The sequence below is a fragment of the Asterias rubens genome, chromosome 13 (assembly GCF_902459465.1).
Source record: "Asterias rubens chromosome 13, eAstRub1.3, whole genome shotgun sequence".
Taxonomy (NCBI): Eukaryota; Metazoa; Echinodermata; class Asteroidea; order Forcipulatida; family Asteriidae; genus Asterias; species Asterias rubens.
Window position 1 is genome coordinate 5,253,480 of NC_047074.1, and position 23,291 is coordinate 5,276,770.

Here is a 23,291-nt window from a genome sequence, read left to right on the forward strand (position 1 = left end):
GGCCCAAATTGTTTCCCTTCCAAATCACCTGATATTTGACAGAGAGCTTAAAGATGCTATGTCAGATTTTTGGCCCCAAACATTAAAACAATTTTTTTTTTGAGTGAATGGTATTTCAAAGAGTATCACCCGCTCTAACGAAAACAAGTTTAACTTTTACTTTTAATGGTCGGGAACCATGACCAAAATTTAAAACATAAGAATTGGTCACGTGATATATTGTCGGGATCCCGACAAAAACTAATTTTGAGCACTTTATTTCACTGCTACTACTGTTGAGTCAGCTATGTTTGCTACTTGTGAAGATGTCTATCGATCATAGAGCTGCTTAAGCATAACATTTTATTTTGCTTAGCTGCTTTTTGTGCTTAAGCAATTCAGGATGCTCAACTTGGTCGATTTGCACCGTCAAAACGCGAGTTCCAGAGTTGACTATTACATCCAAGATGGCCGCTCTTACCTTTTCACTGCCCGGGGAATAAACTTTTTAATTTTCGAGCCACCCCGAAAAGCCGAATAAGCGCAATTACTTTTTGCGGATACCCCACCCCGCCTAACTTTCTGCACAAATTTATTATTAAACTTTGTATTATAATTTCATTTCCCCTTGTAGTTGTTAAAAACCTGGCCAAAGTTGGATACAAATTCTGGACTAACCCCTTGTGATTTTTTCCAATTTTTGGTTCAAATTGGATACAATGTTCGACTCATGCTACCCCTTGTGATTGTTTTTAAATTCGGGGTTCAAATTGGATTTAAATGCTGGATTCACCTCTACTTGTGTTTTTTCTTAATTTTGGCAAAATTTGACAAAAATGCTTGACTTGTTTTCAAAATTGTGCAAAAATTTGTTAAAAATGCTGGACTTTCCCACTTGTGAATTGTTTTAATATTGGCAAACAAATAAGGAAAAAAGTTGGACTTGTGATTTTTCAATATATCATTTTTAAATGCTAGACTTGCTTGCCCCTTGTTTTTTTGTTCAACCATAAACCCATTGTCCCAAACACATTTAACTTACAAATTAAGGAATTTATGTCAGTCTGTTTCGAGGCAAATCGGAGAGAAAAGTTCGAGGCTGAAATAGAAATACCTACCCCTTGCAGTTTTTCCCAAATTGAGAATAAAAAATAATAAAAACACAATAATATTTTCTCAACGACCAAAATAACTTGTTTAATTACCTTTATTTATTTTATTCGTATTCATTTGATAGTTTTATATATGGACACCATAGTTAAATTTGTTTAATTTACAATATACACACGAATACATAATACATACACATGTGCATACATTTTACAAGGAATCTACACGTAGATCAATAATTTGAGATAAATGTTGTATAAAAGTTCTAAGTAAAGTTGGTTTGACATTCTATCTATTATCCCCACTTATGGGCAAAGCGCCCATATTCGTATAAAAGTGAAAAAATGTAACTCTACTAATAGACGGGAAAAATCAATGTAACGTTGTAAGTTTACTATTGCTTATAAACACTATAGGTAATTAACACACTTACGGAAACAGGGGGAATATTTTAAATTTTGTGAAAAAAAAAACACTTAGTTTTAGGGCCGGGGCAGGATAACCACAAGCCTTCTGTGTAGGCTATATCTTTATTGGTAGGTTTTTAGTTTGTTTAACACGAAAATTTAACACTTAATACACATTGGACCTGTCCTCTGGAACAAACTAAAATGATTCCATCCGAAACAATGTTTCTCTGGAAACTATCAAAACTGAAAACACTGCCTCTTATAAAAGTATATGGTGTCTAGTTTCTAACCATGTTTTCAGTTTCTAAGCATGTTTTCAGTTTCTAAGCATGTTTTCAGTTTTCGCCATGATTAACCATTGTACAACCCATCCATTTCATATGCTACTGTAACGCCATGAGTAATGTATTTCACTCAGTGTGCGTTTTTAGTTATCTTGGTTTTTATTATATAAGCGCAGTTGTCTGCACGCCTTTTCTGTGGAAATTCATACTGCCGCCATTTTAGATATGGCAAATTTGGGCTTTCCTATGTAGACCTATATCATGGTGCAGCCATCTTGAGTTTTTCCCATTGATATCAATGTAACCAAACCGAGGCTGGAAGAACAAAATAGTCTGGTTTCTATTTGCAAAATGGTAACTGGCATTCATTATTGTTGTTCAATACAAGGAACATAACCAAGATAGAGACAGCGGTCTAGATCTGGTTCATTTTGCCATACTGGCATGTCACATGGTGTTGATTACGTCATAACTCATATAGCAGGGCCAATTTCACATAGCTGCTTAAGCACAACACATTGCGTAACAATTTGCCGCTATTTAAGAAGGATGCCCGACACAGGTTTTACTTGTGACAGTAGTTTGACTGGTAACTTTATTCTGGCAAGCATATCTTGTTGTGCTTATCTTCTTTTCGTACTTAAGCAGCTCTTTGACATTGGCCCCTGGCAGGCGAAATCCCCCTGTTCGATCAATGTCTATGGTTGCATACAGTTGTATTAAGCTACTTTTATTTTTTTGTTTACAATACAAGGAATGTCTTTTTTGAATATTTACTTGTTAGCTTTGGTTCCTATCGTGTGCCTATTATTTTTTAGTGTGGTGCATCCCAGGCCGGTCGTTTTGTTTCTGCACTACAAAATTGCCACGGCCGTAGTGCTTTTCGATTATCTATTTTTTTTCTTCTAAATCAATTTAAAAAAAGAACAGGAATCCTTAAAAAAGAATCTTTGAGGATGGCAATAATATTATAAAGTGCTGAAAAATCACACAAATTGCCCCTGGCCGTGTATTGGAAGGGCGCCCTCAGTAGACCTTGTACGTTATGAATAATGCTATCTACAAAAATACCCTTTTTAAAGGTTTGAGGAAAAACAAACAAGTTGGTCTATTATGTATATATAATTATCTACGTACATATCATTATTGCTTTGAAACAGTGTTTGTGTATTTAAATTTATGATATTTACATAAATTTTAAAAATATTTTTACTTTCTACCGTAGACATTCACACACTGTGATATAAGTATCTATCCTCTGCATCATCTGTCTCAACTATGAATAAATAAGTATATTTTGCACTTATAATTGATTAGACTGTGTGCAGTGTATATTTGTTTACCATAAAGTCTTATGAATTTGTCATACTATTAAAAACTGAATCAAGATTTATTTTTAATCACAGTAACAATTCAAGTATTAAAACAATTGAAAATGTAAAATTATTTTTTTAAGTATTAGTTATAATGCATAGGGTACACAGTAAGACAGCACAAGTTTTCAACGGGGTGGGGGTATTTACAGAGGTGTGTGAAGCGCACAAATTTGCTTAGCGCGGACATATTTGCTTAGCAGCAATCGGTTCAGTGGTAAACCTATTTAACAAGAAAATTGATGCTAACCAGCTATTAAGGGATTAGGGAAACACAACATTAACGAAGATGTGTATGTACGTCGTCAGTAGGTCAACAGTATAGCAGAAAAACCTGCTTAAGCCTTAGCGTATTTCACTGGTTAGCAGAAAAATTGGGCGGCCGTATTGCGTGTTTACCGTGGATTTGCATTGTGACGTCATTTATTTTTGTGCGGTAAGCACCGGAAGGTTAGCTTCCTTGTTCGTGTGCTTACGGTTAGCAGCGTTATGAAATAGAAATTGCACAGTAAGCACAAAATCGGCCGCTAAGCAGCGCTATGAAATTGGGTCCAGTTGTAAAAATTGTGCTGATGACGATGATAATATTTAGATTCTGGTTGTGAAGAAAAAAGTGGTGATGAAGATGATTTTGATGATGGAGACAATTAAAATTAAAATGATGGTGAAGAAAATGGTGACAAAGACTAACATGATGAGAATTAATTTCGTGGTGAAGATTCTAGTGACGAAGGTGGTGGTGGTGAAGATAATGGTGATGAAGGTAATGGTGATGAATGTGGTGGTGATGACGATGATGGTGATTAGGAAGATGTGGTGATGACGATGATGGTGATGTTGATTAGGAAGATGTGGTGATGACGATTAAGTGACGAAAATGTGGTATTGATGAAGATTAAAGTGCTGACAATTAAGCTGATGTGGTGAAGATTGTGGTGATGAAATGATGTGGTGAAAAAGGTGGTGATAATTATTATAGTGACAAAGATGATGGTGGTGAAGATTAAATGAATGGGAATAGGTGTTTGTGGTGAATGTTCTAGAGACGAAGAACATGGTGATTGGGATGATGCGGTGAAGATGAGGGAGATGAAATGATGTGGTGAAGATGATGGTGGTGAAAATGATTTTGGTGAAGATGTGGTGAAAAGGATGGTGGTGAAATATATTGTGGGGATGGAGATGATGGTGATTACTTATAATGACGAAGATGATGGCGATATGAAGATGACATGTGAAGATGATACTGATTGATGTTGTGGTGACAGTGCTTCGTGAGGAGTCACCTCGTCACCACACCTGGTGATAGTGGTGGTGTTTCTGCCAATGCTGATCGTGGTGAGGGTGATTATAACAACGGTGATATTGACGGTATAAAAAAACGAACAATTTTCAGCTTCGCGTGACACCAAGCAATCAACCTCTCTTGAAATGTCTCCAGACAAAATACAAAACAAGAAACCCTTCAAGCATCTACTGAGCTTTGCTTCTCAAGGAAGAACCCTTCATCAAATAATTTGCCATCAGTAACAAAATACATCACCACGAAGATGGGAGTCTAAGATGCAAGCAAGGTGCTAGACAGTACAGAGAGGGGTAAACCCATAAGTGACTCAGTGATTTTAATGACATTACACGAGGACTTGATAAAAAAACTTCATCCAGCCTTTTATAACGCCTAAGGGGTACACCTCGGTTGCTGTCGACACTTCCTCATTTATCCTAGCATTGGCTTGGGCTCTTCATTATGGCAAGTTGATTGCCAGGTTTTACGTTCTAATCAACTCAGAGAGAGGAGTCCAGATACCTCGTTCCCAGGGAGAGGAGAGAGGCTCACGATTGACGACCCTGGACCCTGGCAGTTTGTTCTCATTTTAAAACGACGTGTGCCGTATTTTCTGATCGCAAGTAAACATTTTTGGTGTATGATTGGGCTCTTGAAAACAACCGTCAAGTAGCGAAGCTGACAACTTGTGTATACTTGATTTAAAGTACGAACCGTAGAACCCCCCCCCCCCTTTTTTTATAAAAAATTACTTTGACATTACCAAAAGGTAGTGCATCATTCGTTTTTGAAGAAAAGTACATTCATCCCAACTGCAAATCGTGAAATTAGTGACCGCAATTTCTGGAGGCGCGAAGCCGCTGTTGTACATGTTGGTCTATAGTACACTTTGGTTTGCTTATTCAAATGTGACTAATCTTCAATGACCACCATCAATTTTATACTGAATAAGCTTATAGTATAAAAGTATTAAACTGCTTATGTGACGTCACTCTATTGATGAAAGTGTAGATATTTTTTTATGAATCTACACTTAAATGTAGATTCGTACTAAACTGTAGATTCGCAACTACAATGTACTCGCCTTCGGCTCATACATTCTTTCCACGAATCTACACTTTCTCGTCCATTCTCCTATAGTTGTCCATGTCCTCCGGGAACCCGTAAATTAAAAAATAGGAGGGTCAAAACTGACGACAAAGTGCGTCAAGGAACGATCTTAACCGGATTCCAGTACAATTATCCCCAAAACGGAGATCTGACCCAGAAACAGGTATGGTACCCTTCTCAGCGTCTCTCACACCGTTCAAGCTTAACGTAAAACACACATTTCTCCATTGACTGTTTGCACTTTACGCCCTCATCGATTGTTTCAGAATTATTCAGTTTTTGGATGAGTTGTTTGTCTGCATGCTGGCGAAGAATGAGATTGGTGTACACTGTGTGCCAAGTTTGCGGGTGAACAAGTTGTGCTTACTGTAGCAGAAAACATTGCCAAGGTGTAAGTGTATTTCACAGGTTAGCAAGAAAATTAGGCGGCCTGGGCCCAATTTCATAGAGCTGCTAAGCACACAAAAATTGCTTAGCATGAAGATTCTTCCTTGATAAAAATAAGATTACCAACAAAATTTCCATTTTGTGCATATTGCTTGTTACTGGTATTCAGCTGATGTTTGCTGAATCCTGAAAATCATCTGGAAATTTGGTTGGTAATCCTGTTTTATCGAGGCAGAAATGTTATGCTAAGCAAATTTTGGTGCTTAGCAGCTCTATGAAATTGGGCCCAGCTTGTGTTCACCAAGAATGTGCATTGTGACGTCATTGATTTTCGTGCAGCAAGCACCGATAAGGTTAACTTGCCGTTTCATGTGCTTACGGTTAGCAGCGCTATGAAATGGAAATCGCACAGTAAACACAAACCAACCGCTAAGCAGCTCTATGAAATTGGTCCCTGCATTGATAGACTAAAAAGGTCACCCTTTAATAGTATCGGTTCTTCACCGGTCACATCTGTCAATAGCCACGGTAGGGCTACGCACCCTAAACGCTGATTGAAAAGGGACTTCATTCACCCAATTTGTCTGAAAGCTTTCGCTCGGGTTCAGGTGTTGCCCCGCATAGTTAGCTGCCCGTTATATAGAATGCGGATGTAAGAAAAACAGCAATAGTAACTTCGCAAATAATGCTTTTACTTTATCACAATTAAATGATTTTAATACGGTATAACCCGAGTATCATCACGTGTGCTAACATTGTCAATATAAGAGAGCTTTAGCTGAACGTTTTCACGCGAGCAAATACGTGAACGTGAACGCAAGAAAATTGTGTTGTTTCTAGGTGACGTCACTACTTTGGGCTTATTGTAAGCTCACGATGGCGTCTGTACGTACGTAACCTGACGTGAAAAATGGTGACTTCACGTATGCTTAAAACGGGAGATTTTTTTAATTAAAGAGAGTAATTCTACCAATAACCTCAATTTGTAAAACACTGGAATCTTTAACGGCACTGGAAACGTTTAACATTGTCAAAGACCAGTTTTCTCACTAAGTGTATTCCAAACATTATGCATTAAACAAGATAGTCTGTGAACATTTGGACTTAATTGGTCTTCGAAGTTGTTCAAGAATATCGAAGGAAAAAACACCCTTACTGCACAAATTTGTGTGCTTCAGATGTATAATAAAATGCTTTAGGCCTAGAGAGATATTATGTCTTTCTCAAAAAAACTGTTTTACTTTAGAGTGGGCCGCTCCTCACAAGGTGTCATACTATATAAACCGCTCTCCATTGCTCATTACCAAGTAAGTTTTGTGCTGACAAAAATTTGAGTGATTACAAATAGTGTCCAGTGCCTTAAATTAGATGAATGAGATACCACTTATACGCGTCCCGTATGGCGTGATTGAACATCCGTAGAGCTCGCTTTCGTCATACGATAGCGTCAAACAGGTACTTTAGAAAAAACAAGTGTGTAACTGACGGCCGGTGCTCGTAACTCAATTCACTGTACCCTCATTATACAGAAGAGTTATACGATGGCAGAATTCCAAAGTTCTCTTCTTTGTGCTTAGCCTGTTTGACCACATAAACCCTTTTTTTCACAGTTTTGGCAATGCACAGAATTACTTCATAATAGTGGCTTGTAGCGCGTACGTCAATCAGTGACGCTCATACAGTATTCCCTGCAAGGTATGTGGCGCAATATGCCGCCAATCAAACCAGGAACACCGGGGTGAACCCCTTGTCTTTTCGAGAAGTGCACAAGGTTCTTTTACGTTCGTTTTTCACAAAACACAAGACCAACGGCTTTTCGATCCATCCGAAGGACGAAGCACCATGGTTAATTGTCTTGCTTGAGGACAGGTGTCACAACTTGGATTCGAACCCACACTCTACTTATCAGAAACACCAGAGCTCGAGTTCGGTGCTCTTAACCGCTCGGCCACGACACTTCCACTCTATGTGACAAAGATATTATACTATGATTCTCACGTGAAACTCACACGTGTATAACGGTCATGGTATAATACTAAATTAGAAACGGTGGTACTGTCGCAAAATTCAAATCAACTGGCTGGTAACCTTTCACTGGTAAGCATATTGTTTTGTGTTTTGCTAAATTGTGTGCTCAAAATAAACTGTACAAACATTGTATGTAGTGAACCCATATGTCAGGTTACTTTGTGCAATGACAAATATTGCGTGATGGAACACACAAACTGGGAAACAGCAACATAAACAAACAAACAACAACATGCAAGCGTCGTAACATGTTAGTAAACATTTAACAGGTTCCAACGTGCACTGATTGGTTTGCGAAGAAACCAACATTTCGCACTTAAACTGGGCCCAAACTCTCTCGAATGCTCGCTGGACTCATAAACTCCGAGAGGCCTAGGGCAAAAACGATAGCTTAAAAACTTGGCAATTTTTTTTTAGAGCTGCTAAGCGGCCAATTTTGTGCTTACTGCACGATTTTCCATTATACATAGTTAACCGTAAAACACACGAAAAAGCATGATCTTCTGGTGCTTACTGCACGAAATAATGAATGACGTCACAATGCAATCCATGGTAAAAGGCGCAAGCTGGCTGGCCGCCTAATTTCCTTGCTAACATTTGAAATAAGTTGACACTTAAGTATTTGCCTTTTCTACAGTAAGCACAAAAACAGTAAGCATTCAGGACCACCCTTGGCTGCAAGAATGTTAGCTTACCCCAGAGAGGTCAGCAGCTAGTATAAAAGGTTAATACCATTTGACATTATTCACTTATTGTCACTTTGAATCGACTTGTGCGGGCATAACATGTTGCACTGCTCTACATGTAACTAATCTTATCCCTCAGATTAAATCAAATTAAAGTCCATGTTTTTTTATATATGAATTTAACAAAAGATCATGATATATATTGGAACGTTTCCTCAGAATGAATTGACTTGGTACACATTTTGATTTTCCAAGTGAGTTTTCAAATATTCTCTGATAAAATTGATTTCTTAAAATAAACAAACTCTCAACGTCGATATTTTGTATGACAAGAATATCACAACTTTGCTTTGAGTGAAGGCGGCTTGAAGAGACTCAGAAACAGAATTAAACTTTGGATCACCATCCCTTTCAATGTGGGGCCATAGATTGTTTTTCGTCAACGTTATGCTGATGTATAAGCACCATTTACAAGAATAAGGAATACAAGTCACATGCGAAAGTAAATAAGAACGACGAATTCGTCTCCGTTTACAGCGAGTACCAACTGCATCTCTAGCCGCAGCATTTGCGAATAGACGCGAACCCTCTGAAATATAATAATAATAATAACTTTCGATTTATATAGCGCCTAATAAATATGAGAAACGATTCATGCATGAATCGCTTCTCAGATTCAAATAATTTGGGGTTGAAAATTCATCCCAACCGTTACTTCGAATTGAATACTTTCTCCAAACCATCAACAGCTGCAGTGCCATTCACTAAAGCAAGTTTTTCGGGTAATTCATTTTTTTAGTATTTACCGATCTATAATGACCCTGCCCTTTAAAGGCAGTGGACACTATTGGTAATAACTCAAAAAACTATTAGCATAAAACCTTTCTTGATTACAAGTAATGGGGAGAGGTTGATGGTATAAAACATTGTGAGAAACAGCTCCCTCTGAAGTGACGTAGTTTTCGAGAAAGAAGTAATTTTCCACGAATTTGATTTTGAGACCTCAAGTTTAGAATTTGAGGTCTAGAAATCAAGCATCAGACAGCACACAACTTCGTGTGACACGGGTGTTTTTTCTTTCATCATAATCTCTCAACTTCGACGACCGATTGAGCTCAAATTTTCAAAGGTTTGTTAAACACATATATTGAGATACAAACTGTGAAGACTAGTCTTTGACAATTACCAATAGTGTCCACTGTCTTTAAGGGTTTGATACTTTTGTTTTATATCAAGGTTTTGGCCATAACATGTTCTCATACTCACTGTGAATGAAGATGCATGTAATTATCTGTAGAAGTTTCAGCTTCATTAGAAAAAAAGGGTAAAACCTACAGATTGATATTTTCAGGAGAGTCGCATAATACCAGTACCGGTAAATATGACTTGCAAATAATGGTCGTCTCCAGATACAAACACTGTTTTCGTTAAACTCATTTCTCAAAAACTACATCAACTCAGCAGTTAATATTTTAAGGGGAGATTTTTACGATCATTATCTTGTAAGTTTTATGTAAATATGTGTAAGTTGTGTTGTGTGTCTTACGAGAAGTACCCAAACCCTTTAAGTCGACTATCCACAACCGCGTAATCGGGCACTGTATTCTACGTCCCTGGTCCATTATTCCATTAAGGACTCCCTACCGATGGAATTTAGACTAATGGTGGACAAATCAACAGGTTGTCCATTACCTGTTTATTTGCACGGCTTGATGACGACTCTGCAAGGCCGGTAGGACCTTGGGTCTCGAGGTCCCCGTCACAGCCGTGGCTTCGGAGACAAATAAAGCATCGCACTCCAAGGAAAATTCCTCTCACAACAAATTTCAAAGTCGGTTTTAGAATTTCTTCTAGTCTGGTCCACTGATTCGTTAATACTGTGAAGTGCATCATACAATTTACACAACCGCCAATCCTCACATTTAACAGAGCAATGTGAAATAATATTTTGTTTCTGTTTCAAGAATCTTTCAAAGACATTTTTTGAAGGAAAAACAATAATAATATAAAGGAAATGCCAGCTCGATATAATTGTTAGGCCTAACAATTTTTTTTAACATTGTTTTCACCCAGCAACGAAGTCTTGTCATTATCAAGTCTGATGAAAAATTTGTAAAATTTTAAATAATTGTTTGCTACTTTAACAGTATTTATTTGTTATTTTGACACAAAAACATGAAAAATGCTTATAAAAATGCAAAACATGAAAAATATCAGTTGGTCCCTAGATAAAAGGGGATAAAATAGGGAATTAAGGGATGTTAAAATTGAGAGTTCTCCACCTACGGGCGACAGAATTTCCTTGATGTAGAAAATGCTGACACGATCTACCTGGTTTTAGGTGTTTGGTCGTGAACACTCTTGGTCCTTGTTATAGATGTAGTTGTCGAACTCGGCTTTCCAATCCACCATGTATTTGGTGCTCCACTGGTGAAATTCCTCCTTCCATTTCATCTCGGCCTCATTAATATCAGCTGTACAAAAAGAAAAGAAGTTGCCAAATAACAGATTAGACCTACGATTGTTGGGCATCTCTATACGCATTTAAACCAAGGACCTTAACAAAAAGTCAGACCGGGGACGTCCTCAATCCAATTTCGTGTACAAAACCAATAAGGACGTCCCAAAAAAGAAGAAGTTATGTCCAGAAGTTATGTTAAAGAAAAAAATGACCCTTTTTCCAAGACGGAGTCTCCCAAAACAGACGAGAAACAAGAGGTTATATGCAGACAGAAAATGTTCTCGAGACTTCCAGCTGAATATTAGTTATAGCATTGAAGAACGGGAACTTTATTTATTGTGGTGCACCTGTGACGATGGTATAACGATGGTCCAGTTATTTCAATCACAAGAGCCCATCTCTGCCCTCACATGTATGCATTTAACCCTTGGGTGAAGAGAAGCAATCAGAGTATGCATATCTAGCGCAAAGACACAAGTGTCATGAACAGGATTCTAACCCAGACCCACATATATGTGAGTAAACGATCTTTTGGGCACCAGCTAGTCTCGTGTCTTTAGAGGAAGCTTGGTGCTTTGGAGCAAATAAAGACATGTGCATTAAAAGGCAAAGCATGACAAGCCGAAACGTCAAGACAAAAGAATCCTGTACACAAAACTAATTAAAGTTTTTTTTTAGTGTATCATAAACAAAGCAATAATGGTGACACAATAGCTTGGGACATGGTTGAACGCAGGCAATAAAAGTCGAGCTTACTATACGGCCAATAATAGACCAGTCAGAATGAAGTAATATAGGGCGAGTTGGCAGGCGATGTACAGTTACGAGCATCTCATCCGTTAAATTAGTCCGCCAAACAGCTTTTATAGTTACTGAACTCTAGAGCGTCTTTTGTCGTAAACGTATAGCCCTCATTATTTGTCGCGATTGTGCACTGACTTTTTTTTAAACGGTGATGCTATTTAGATTTACGTTTTGTGATATTTTTTTTAACTTAATTGTGATCAGACGACACCCCAAAATATAAAAGCAAAAACGTTACTGGACTTTTGGCATCGATCAAAATGTTTTTGCTCAACCTCAAGAAAAAACACTATTGTTGCACAAATTTGTGTGCATGCATATGCCCATTAAAAGGCTTCAGCTGAAGTCTTTCCTATTTGATTGATTTTCGAACTTAACAAAAAAGCCTACGTTACTTCAGAGGGAGCGGTTTCTCACAATGTTTCATACTATCAACATATACTCCCTTGCTCGCTACCAAGTAAGTTTTTATGCTAACAATCAACATTTCAGTAATAACCAGTAGTGTCCAGTGCCTTTAATTGGCCCGTCACCGAGGGTAATAATGGTCGAGTGAGACACCTCGACTTACCGGGGCAAGAGGAGGACAAGCCCCGTCATCGGATCGGATATCTGTGTCAAGTGGACGGGGAAAGGAAAAACAAACGTCGTCTCTCCCCCGTCAACATTGAATATATACATTTTGCCCTTGCCGCAGTGTTCTTAGACTTGCCACTCGTTATTTGCATAAATTACCGCACTGTGGAGTATGATAATATGAGTGCAGGGTGCTGGATGTGATTTGTATGGTGGCTTTAGAGGGACATCGCAAATATATATATTGACGCCACTATTGACGCTAATATTCACGACTCGTAACCAAAGTCGCAAATATTGACGACATTAATGTCACCGATGTTCACGACTTGGGCCAAGTCGTGAACCCACTCAGGCGCGTAAATTAGGTTTACAGCAACTTGGGCCTATCTAGGTTGCTGTGAAACAAAACATAATTATTCACGCATGACTGGGTTCACGACTTGACCCAGTCGTGAATATTGAAGTCAATATTTGGGTGCGTTCGTTTAGCTTCCCCTGGTCGACCCCGGTGTGTGGCGTTTTCTTTTTCCAGGACGAACGTGTGCAGATAATTACCCACGTTCGTCCTGGGAAAAAAAACGGCCACACACCGGGGTCGACCCAGGGAAGCTAAACGAACGCACCCATAGTAACTTGGGTTACAAGTCGTGAATACTGGCGTCATGCGTTATCCTTTCACATATTTTGGATCTGCATGTGGATGTATGCAGTTTCCGAGGGGCCACTTAGTTTCTGCTATACATTCCGGAGGTTGTTTGGGGTCACGGTTTGGATAGGCCAATTATTACTGACCCGGGATTATACAAATGCACCCTTTTGCAGATCCTCGTTTTAATAGATGTTAAATTTGCATCGGGGATAAAGAATTTTTAATTTTGTTTTTTACCCATACACCGATGTGTGTTAGCACTGAAAACTCAGTACTTTCCCGAGTCCTGTGAAAAAAATATCACAGGCATGTTACTCGGGTGGGATTCGAACCCACGACCCTTGCAATTCTAGAGCAGTGTCTTACCAACTAGACTACCGAGGTTGCCCGGCAGCTATAGTAGAGGCAGTTCGAATCCTATGTTTTGGCAGCGGGTACCGCAACGATATAATAGATGTTAAATTTGCGTCGGGGATAAAGAATATTAATTTTGTTTTTTACCCATACACCAATTGTTCAGTGGAGCTGCCTTAAAACACTGTACACTGTCAAAGACCAGTTTGGTAATTGTCAAAGACCAGTATTAACACTTGGTGTATCCAAATATGCATAAAATAACACATCTGTAAATAAATTTGGCTCAGTTGGTCAGTGAAGCTGCAAGAAAATAATGAAAGAAAAGGACCCTTGTTGTACAATGTGTGTGTGCTTTCAGATGCCTGAAAAGGTTTCAGGCCTGAAGTATTTTAATATTTGAGTGAGAAAGTACCTCTTTCTCATAACCTACGTTACTTCAGAGGGAGCCGTTTCTCACAATGTTCTATACTATCAACAGCTCTCCGTTGCTCGTTACCAAGTAAGTTTGTAAGTTAATAATATATATATTTTGAGTAATTACCAAAAGTGCTCGCTGCATTTACACAAGATTATCTCCATACATAGTGTGGACAAATGCTTTAGAACGAAGATGTTGAAAAAGTTTACCGGTTCTAAATTCGATGTGGTTTCGCCAATAAATAAAGCTTGTCTAGTTAACGGTCTGTCATTGACAAACAAAATGGATTACTCCACAAATCAATCAATTTTGATAACACAAAAAGTGCTCCTCATTTTATTGATTATGCAAACTAATAAAAGTCAGTCATCCTTATAATTGAAGTTGATTAGCAATGGAGTATTGCTATAGCAGCTATGTGTGGCAATTATCCCGTCTACACAGGCTGGTTGAATATTGCCTGCTGTATAGTAGTAGTATAACGATGCACTATGTTTGTAATTTAGCCTGGCCGCCTATTCGCACGTGATGTTTTAGAAAGGTTTGCGGTAACACCATGAAATGACTATCTCTAATGAGTTGGGGGTGGTTCTGAAAAGACTCGTTGGTTTCAACTTGACGTTCAGAACCACCCCAACTCATTAGAGATAGCCATTACATGGTGTTACCGCAAACCTTTCTATATCGTATTTCCACCATGCAAAGTTTCAAATCCTACGTACATGATGTTATTTGGGGCCACATTTAATATAACTCAATAAAGAGAGTAAAGTCTGTTCTGAGCCAATATGGTGTTTGATCAAGCTTCATTTGTATTTTAAACAATAATGAGAATATTCCTACTCCCCTGGACCAAGAGTGCCGGTCCAACGCGGAGTCACTCATCCCCAGCTATCGGTGGTACACAATGTTGTACTCCTGAGTGTAGAGAAGCAATTAATGAAAGGTATCTTGCTCAAGGAGAGATGTGTCACGACTTGACTTGAATCGCAATTATATTCTTTATTGCCCGTGCAAAAATAACATATACAAATCTTAAAGATTTATCTCCTCCAGTTTCTCTAATACTCGATCACTGACCATTTTTTTCAACCACAATCCCCATGTGACTTTGTGCTAACAAGATAGTGATTTTTAGGTAGGAACTGTACTTGTTGGGTATTTTCACATTTCGGGTTGCAGCCGACAATATTTTTAACAGGAACCCCACAACGTCGGATCACAGACAACACCTGGGGAAAGCCCACAATGTCGCTCTACTAATTATGTCAGAATATACACAGACACAATGCACGACAGCATACTTCACTTTTTATAGATGTTGAAATTGAATCGGGGATAAAGAATGTTAACTTTGTTTAACACATATACACCGATGTGTGATCACCGGGCAATCTCGGTGGTCTGGTTGGTAAGACACTGCTCTAAAATTGCAAGGTCATAGGTTCGAACCCCATCCGAGTAATATGCCTGTGATTTTATCACATAACTCGGGGGAAGTACAGAGTATACCGTGCTAACACACGTCGGTTTAAGGGTAGCACCAAATTTGTTATAATACTTCATTTTGTTATTACTATCCTATCTTCCCGTCCCATGCCACACCTTTTGCCAATCAGTGTGGTATTGTCCACGTACAGTCGTCAGTGTGACACCAAACCATATTAGAAGTAAAAGCGAAAATCGAATCGAATTAGGAGGATCGAGAGTCATCTTAGAGCTGCCACTCAAAATGATTGCATAACAAGAATTGATTTCTTATCATCACCAAAGCCGCTAAAATGCATGCTAGAGTGTTTCCTAATGTCCATGTAATTAGGAAAGTCTATACAAGGGATGTGTTTAATAGGTTTGAGGTGTGGACCTAATGACAAAGAGGTGTATAATAGTTATAAGAAGGATGCTTTTAAAATATTTGTGAAAAGAGAAGGAATGTTAATTCGCAGGCTGGAAAAAAAGAAAACCGATTTAAAGCACGCGACCAACATTAAAATGTATCAAATTAAAAGTCGCAGGATAACGCAGACGGCAACTTAGAATATTTCCGAAACCGTGGTTTAGGCTTGGGCTCCGGTTCAGGTTATTTTCAATAACGCGTGCTTTTGGTACATGGTTTGAAACAGGCAGGGGAGAGCCTAACAGTCGGAAACCCAGTCCCAAGCCGTAGTTTCGAAAAGGACAATAGATTCAAATAAGAAGACCTTTCTTTTGCAACGTCACAGCCCGAGTTTTTGCCAACCCAGGTTGGAAAACTATGGAAAGCCATCAAATCAAAAATAGATCACTACTGTTTGTAACAATGTTCAAACAAAACAACTAATTATGGCAGGCATTTTATTTCATTGAAAGTTTCCGGAAAATTTTGAATTTGGTTAAACCATCTGTTCATACGATTGAGTGTTTTACTAACATTCGGTGTCCACGCCAACAAAGGCGGTTTGTTTATCAGCAAAAGAAATGTCTATTATGTTTGTGTAGAAGCTTTTGGCTGGTGACCAATAGGCTTACCTGTTTGTGCGTTGAGCTTTGGTAGGTACTCCCTCCAGAATGCACACTGGCTGGCCTTATCGTAGTCAGCATACAAAGGAGTATCCACTGTAGAGGAATCCAATATGTAATGCTCCGGAGCATCTAACCGGAACGGAGGCCATCCTTCAGCAAGCTCGTCCGGATCGTTCGGATGTTCCGTGTTGGGGTTTCTGTAATAGACGTTTTTAAGAGATTTTGGGTAAACTTACAAAATAACATTATAATTGATCAGATATGCTGAACGGGTTAAATTCTATTCGGATTGTTGGAATACAAATTTTTACAAATAAAGTTTGAAGTTCATCAAGTGAGGTCTGCGGAGACACAATGTAAGATGATTTGACTCCTCAAAATGGCGTGCCGTATTACTTCACAACGTATAAGGAAAACCCTGCAATGTCGAGGCATATTTGTGTGGATCATTATGTTATTTTACTTTTAAAACATCTTTCCACCATTTGCATTTCATGACAAACTGTTTCAAACGCTTTTCATGGACCAACTAGCCCGATCCAAGGCATCGTGTCCCTTTAAGGAACTATTGTTTCGGATAGCCAGTCATAGCCACTTGCAAGTTTTCAATCTAAAATGTTTGGATTAGTTCATGGACAATGTGTAATATTTTTGTTATGCAGTCATGATTTATAGGGGATCTTTAGCAGGATAAATCACCGAAACCTTAAGAGAGAATAATAATACTTTACAATCAAAGCATTCGGCAATGCAATAGAATTGTGAATTGCAACATTTGTGAGAAGATATTTTAAAGAAACTTTACTTCGAAGACAAAATCTGCACAACAGCCCAGTTTTACGCCACCCTTGAAACAGATAATTCGGAAGAGTTGACCATAGTTGAAATATTCGTAGCGAAAACAGAGCTGTGACGTGAAAATTCGTATCATTAGTTAGTCTTCCCAGACTCAAACTTCTTGAGTTATCAACTTTAAATTATAGTCCAGCTTCTCTTTATACCCCGAAGGAACGTATGGGACAGTGGGACAGACCAATATCTGCGCCAGTTTGACAGGACACTGTGTTATAGCATGGAGAACTCCATGGTTATAGTGACCCAGAAAAGGGTCAATATGACGCAGAATCCGTGTTTAATTCCACATTACACAAACATCCGGGTCTGCCTGACCAGAAATGGGTCAGTCTTCCTGGGACCGGAATCTGGGTGTCAGTTTTGACAAACCTTCCGCACCGAACCATGCAATGGTTGAAGTTTTACTAGTTTCTTCTTAAAAGAAGAAACTGGAGTACCATTGAAAGAGATACCATAACGAAAGAGAGAATGTCCTTACCCGGTTTTCGCAAAGTTACTCCATAACCGCATCATCTTTCTGCTGAGAGCAATGTCGTCTTCTGAGAATCCATTACTCGGATGCAAGGGCTGACCGAAGGCGAAGGCGATCTCGTCGCCGTGTAGAACCCCCATCCACTCGGCCCAGGGGTTGTTCGACGCCCGCTGCTGGAAGCGGTAAAGGTATGCGTTGTTGTGGGCCGCCGTATGTGCCCTGGCAGTCTCAAAAATGGGACACGCGATTTTATAGTCCGTCACGAACGCCTCGGCGGCGTCCCGTAGTTTGCGAGGGTCCCGTGGGTCCAGCCAGTCCGTGTATTGAAATTTGATTGCGCTCATGGCGAACTTGTTCATGGATTCAAAAATCGTCCCGACTGTTTCGTTAAATTTAGTGTTGTTGATCAAACTTTCCGTGTCTTTGTTGAATGCCGGTAGGTAGTAGATCATGAAGAAAGAGCCTTCGTTTTTATTGGAGCCGAGCATGATGTCTGTTGATTTGACTGCGTACCGCTCGAAGGCAGACTTCGGGGTCTCAGTGATGAAGACACCGTCCACGACAGGGACGAACGGGAAGATGTAAACGTTGCTCTCTACAAACTCAAAATTCAGCGTCTCGTTTGGGTCCTTGGTGCGAAGGCACGCCAGTATCTGAGCGTCGGTGAACTGGGTCCCGTCGGAGTACTCCACGCAGTTGAGACCGCGTGCGAATTTCATGGCTCGCTCCCTTGCCTCTTCATTTGTGATCAGGCCCCAGTGACACAGGGATGTCCCACTCTGCATGATCGCTCGGTTGAACAACGGTTGACTCAGCCGGGACTGCAGGTGATACCCAATGCTCACCGCTCCGGCGCTCTCCCCGAACAGCGTCACTTTATCTGGGTCCCCGTTGAAGTATTCAATGTTATCCTGTACCCACTGCAACGCCATGGCCTGATCAAGAAGACCCATATTTCCAGGAACCTCTGAGTTTCCAAAAGATAAGAATCCATAGGAGCCGACTCTATAGTTCATCGAGACCACGATGACACCTTGTGTGGCTGCTAGTGTGCTGCCGTCGTACACGGGTAGCGTGGCCACCCCACCGTAGAAACCCCCGCCGAATATCCATACCATGACAGGTAGTCTATCCCTGCTGGGCCGTGGAGAAGGTACCCACACATTCAGGTATAGGCAATCCTCATCCAGGGGTAACTGTGTGTTCCACATTTCAGAACCTGTAAAGTTTGGGTACGCTATGTCCAGCACTTGCACGCACGACGAGCCAAAGGCCGACGCGTTCTTCACTTCGGGCCTCCACGAGCCCATGGTCTCAGGTGGCTTGTACCGCCTGCTGCCCACCGGTGGCTTTGCGTATGGTATCCCCAAATACGCTACAACGTGGTCTCCATCGATGACGTGTTTCCGAAATCCTACAATTTGTCCGTAAATTGTGTCGACCAGCTCCTCTGAACTTACAGCTGCATGTGATGAAATGACTGCGATTAAAAGAACCAAAGTGGCCAGGAATGGGTTTGAGAGGTAATCCCTGCTTGCACGCAGCGTCATGATGACACACCTCGGTAGGAATCTGCGTAACTGAATGAAAAGATAAAACACACCATGAAGGGCATTTCTTGTATTGTCTCAAAACACCATTGATATCGCAATAGTCTTCTGCGGCATTGTTGACAATGATTAAGCACACGATTATCTAAAATGATCGATGGTTCTGCATATTATACAAACACCTGGCTAAAATCCTGACAAAATACAGCAATAGTCCCTTGTGTGATTTATACGGTTCGACAGTTTTTCTACAATCAATAGACCAGTCCCCATAAGCCAGGGCTTGGGTCTACACAAGACATCTGACTGCTGCACCGGTTATGAGTCTAGTGCATACCAAAGAGCAAACCCACCCACATCAGGTAATACTTCACTGCCCAACCCGGCCAATCCGTTAGTGACTTAGCTGTTGTCATAAGAGACGAGCGCTACATTGTTGCAATTAGCACATTGTATGAGGTAACAAGACAAAAAAAAAGGCGCGAATCGTTTTCAAGATCGCGCTTAACATGCTAGTCGGTAATACAAGCGTCTAGGTAGAGATTGTATAACGATAGGGCGCCAGTGTATGATTACGTCCCGTTAAAGATAGGAGGGTTAGGGTTTAGACAGATTTATACATCCCGGACTACCCTTTGCTTCTTTCTTTTTTTGGAAATGAATAAAATACTAGTACAGGTAAATAGCAATCCATCATTGTCGACAATGGGTTTTATGTTGTCAACGCAGCACACAGCTCAAGTACTATTTCGTCACTACAACTCCTGGCATCACGAGACACTTCATTAGTCACTTGCTACATCCAAGACCTCTTATTAGAGCTCGCCCAACTCTTGCAGCTGAAGTAATGGGCATTTTAATCAACCAAAACCTTGTATGGATTTATTTGATTGTTTGGTCTGGTATATTAATTAAGACTCAGACAGTGCTTTTTTCCGGATATGCCCAGCTTCAGATTAAACTTTGTTCACAAATTTGTGTGAAAAATTTGTTCACAAATTTGTTCGGCCTCACCACACCAAATACAAGGTTTGCAATGAATGATACAACGTTGCTCTGTCATAACATGCTGACAATGTTGTACCAAGTTAGTTCAGAATAGGCTACTTATAAAAGCAGTCAATACTGTTTATTTCCATGAGGCTTTTGTTAAATTATTTCCGGCCTATATACAAGGCGTCATACACGCTGAGTAACATGGAACCAACCGCTTCCAAAGACGACTATTTAAAAACACAAACATACATGTGTTTACATAACATTGCATCTGCAAAAAAAAAAAAATGAAAAGATACTACAAAATAATACGGCGTGGTAATACACAGTACACGTACAACCCATTATAGAGTCACTTTATCGTTTAATGTATCAGTGACCTCGACTTAAAACACAAACACACGTGTTTATGCCTGTTATACTTAACGTCTGAACAAAATAATGAAAAGTAACTACAATAATACACGGTGTCGGGGTAAACACAATGCACGTACAACCCATAGCGTCACTACTAACACAGTGTAATGCATCATGTACACTATGCAATATGAACAGACTTTACTAATTGCACCAGCACAGTACTAATAACAGCAAAACAGATCGATTGATTACAATACCAGTATCATAAAACCCATCACGACTGATGTTCCGGGATGTGCCATCACAATAACGAGCACAGACCAGCCTGCCGCACGCCGTAGTACAGACAGAGTCTACGGTACCCGGAAGACGTGAACGTACACGCTCCGCCGCCATCTTGTTCGCGTTGACAACGGAAGACAAATTGCCAATGAATTATTCATGCGCAGTTCAGGTGTCATCCAGTTGAGTTTTTAATTAAATGCTACGACGGTGTGTGTCATCAGCTAGCGCGACAGCACGAAGTGGTGAAGTATACCAAATCTGGGTAGCCATTATTTTATAAAATATAGTATAAATAAAAAATAATAAAGCACAAAGGAAACTGACTGGGTACAATTTTAGTAGTGTTGTTCAACCCAGATTTAAATGAATACAATTATGTTATTTAACATAACATAAAACAGAATACAAAATAAGTAAAAACAGAATAAAAGAAGTTAATAAACAAATAGATCAATCCAAATTGAAATTAACAAATAAATAAAATAAGTAAAAACAAGATCAGTAAATAAGTAAAGATTAAAGTTACCCAAAATGAAACCGGGGTAAAATATAATGAATTGTATCGTGGTTTACTTTCCCGTTCTTTGGGGACATTTTTTTTTCTTCTTCTTTTTTTTTGAAGAAAATAATTTATTTCGTTTCTGCCATCTTTGTCGTACCCCTACTTCTATTACATTGAGCATGATGTTCATTATTGAAAAAAGGATCAGACCATTACTTCGTTGTAACTTTGGGTGCTGTGAATCTGGACAAAGCCGTAACATTGGATTAAATGGAACAAGAACAACTCCTTAAATTGACTAACGTGATGTTCGAAGCTTTGCATGATGTTGATCATGAAAAAAAAGAAAAAACAGAAGTAAAATCGTGGGTACAACCATGTACAAAAGAGCAAAACCAAAAATCATATTTGTTAGCCCCGATGCAAATTTAACATCGAGATGGGGACCCGCTGCTAAAATAAAGGATTTAAACTGCCTCTACCCTACCGGGTAATCTCGGTGGTCTAAATTTGCAAAGGTCTTGGGTTCGAGTCCCATCCAGAGTAATATGCCTGTGATTACACACATCGGTGTAAGGGTTAAACCAAAATTAACGTAGACAATTATTTTTGGAGAAGTGTTCAACTTGGTTTGAGAACAGCCATTTTGGTATCTGACTAATGTACGTTTACAACACTTACTGGTTACCCATATGTGTATCAGGGTACTTGACGTGTAGTTTCCACCAGACACGTGCACCGCACGTGCGAAGTACAAACTGCCGAAATAAGTCACGCCTTACAAGGCGCGAACTTTCCTCGCCATTTCTTCAACTCCCCATAAACATCCACGCTGTTTTACACCCGTGCTAATATACACAGCTCATCAATCTGTGCATTGCGCCGTTATGATGTGTCGTCATCTGGTAAAATGCTCACGCCTGGTTCTTAAAGGCACTGGCAGTTTTCAGTAATTGTCAAAGACCAGTCTTCCCACTTGGTGTATCTCAACATATGCATACAATAACAAAACCTGTGCAAATTTGAACTCAATTGGTTGTCGAAGTTGCGAGAGAATTATGGAAGTAAAGAACACCCTTGTCGCTTTCAGATGCTTGATTTCGAGACCTCACCTGAGTTCTCGAGATCACATCAAATATTTTAGTGAGAAACTACGTTACTTCAGAGGGAGCCGTTACTCACAATGTTTAATACTATTGCTCGTTACCAAGTACGTTTTTTATGCAAAAAACTATTTTGAGTAATTACCAATAATGTCCATGCCTTTAATGTTGTCTTCCCTCATGGTTTATGCCGAATGGAGTTTTATGCGGTCGTTTGTGTTCATAAGATTTGACGTGACATTTAGCAAATTGAGGTGACGGGACAGCGGTTGAAAAGTGCAGGATAAAATTGGATCGTAAATTACATGGTTTATTGATAAGGTTAGATACCGTGGCTGTGGGACGGTATGGGATATACAGTGATGAGATTGGCTAATAGATGGAGAGGGTTTAGATTGGACTGAGACGCCTTGAGAAGTTGACGATCGCTAAGGGGCTGAATGAACGGAGGTGGGGGTATATGGGAGGTGGTAGATAAGGTGGGTATATAGTGGATGGTACCAGAACGGATGGGTGTCCACAATGGACAACTTTCTCGTTGCAGAAATCTAACATTTCTTCCATTCAACCAAAAGTACATTAATGACTATTCTTAATGATGGCTCTTTAAAATGAAATGGTGCTAAATAATATGTGACTGCGGTGCTGTTTTTGTAAAGAACTGTGTACATGAGACTAGGTTCTAAGAGCGTAAGTAAGTTTTGTTAGTATTTTTATTTATTTTTTTTGAACATGCAAAACCAGAA

General features: G+C 39.5%; 1 protein-coding gene across 3 annotated transcripts in view; it reads right to left on the reverse strand.

Moving 5' to 3' along the window:
- Positions 1-9,814: 9,814 nt before the first annotated feature.
- LOC117298932 (acetylcholinesterase-like) overlaps positions 9,815-23,291 on the reverse strand; it is a 32,501-nt gene continuing 19,024 nt past the window's right edge. The window contains exons 1-4 of one of the 3 annotated variants that reach the window (XM_033782316.1): positions 22,124-22,229; positions 17,756-19,329; positions 16,429-16,619; positions 9,815-11,126 (exon numbers count right to left, since the gene is read on the reverse strand). In XM_033782316.1, the coding sequence (XP_033638207.1) occupies positions 10,990-11,126; positions 16,429-16,619; positions 17,756-19,299 (1,872 nt within the window). In that variant the 5' untranslated portion in view covers positions 19,300-19,329; positions 22,124-22,229 and the 3' untranslated portion in view covers positions 9,815-10,989. Of the gene's footprint in view, positions 11,127-16,428; positions 16,620-17,755; positions 19,330-20,912; positions 21,034-22,123; positions 22,230-23,291 lie in introns of those variants that run through there. The other 2 variants (XM_033782314.1, XM_033782315.1) reach the window with 2 other exon arrangements.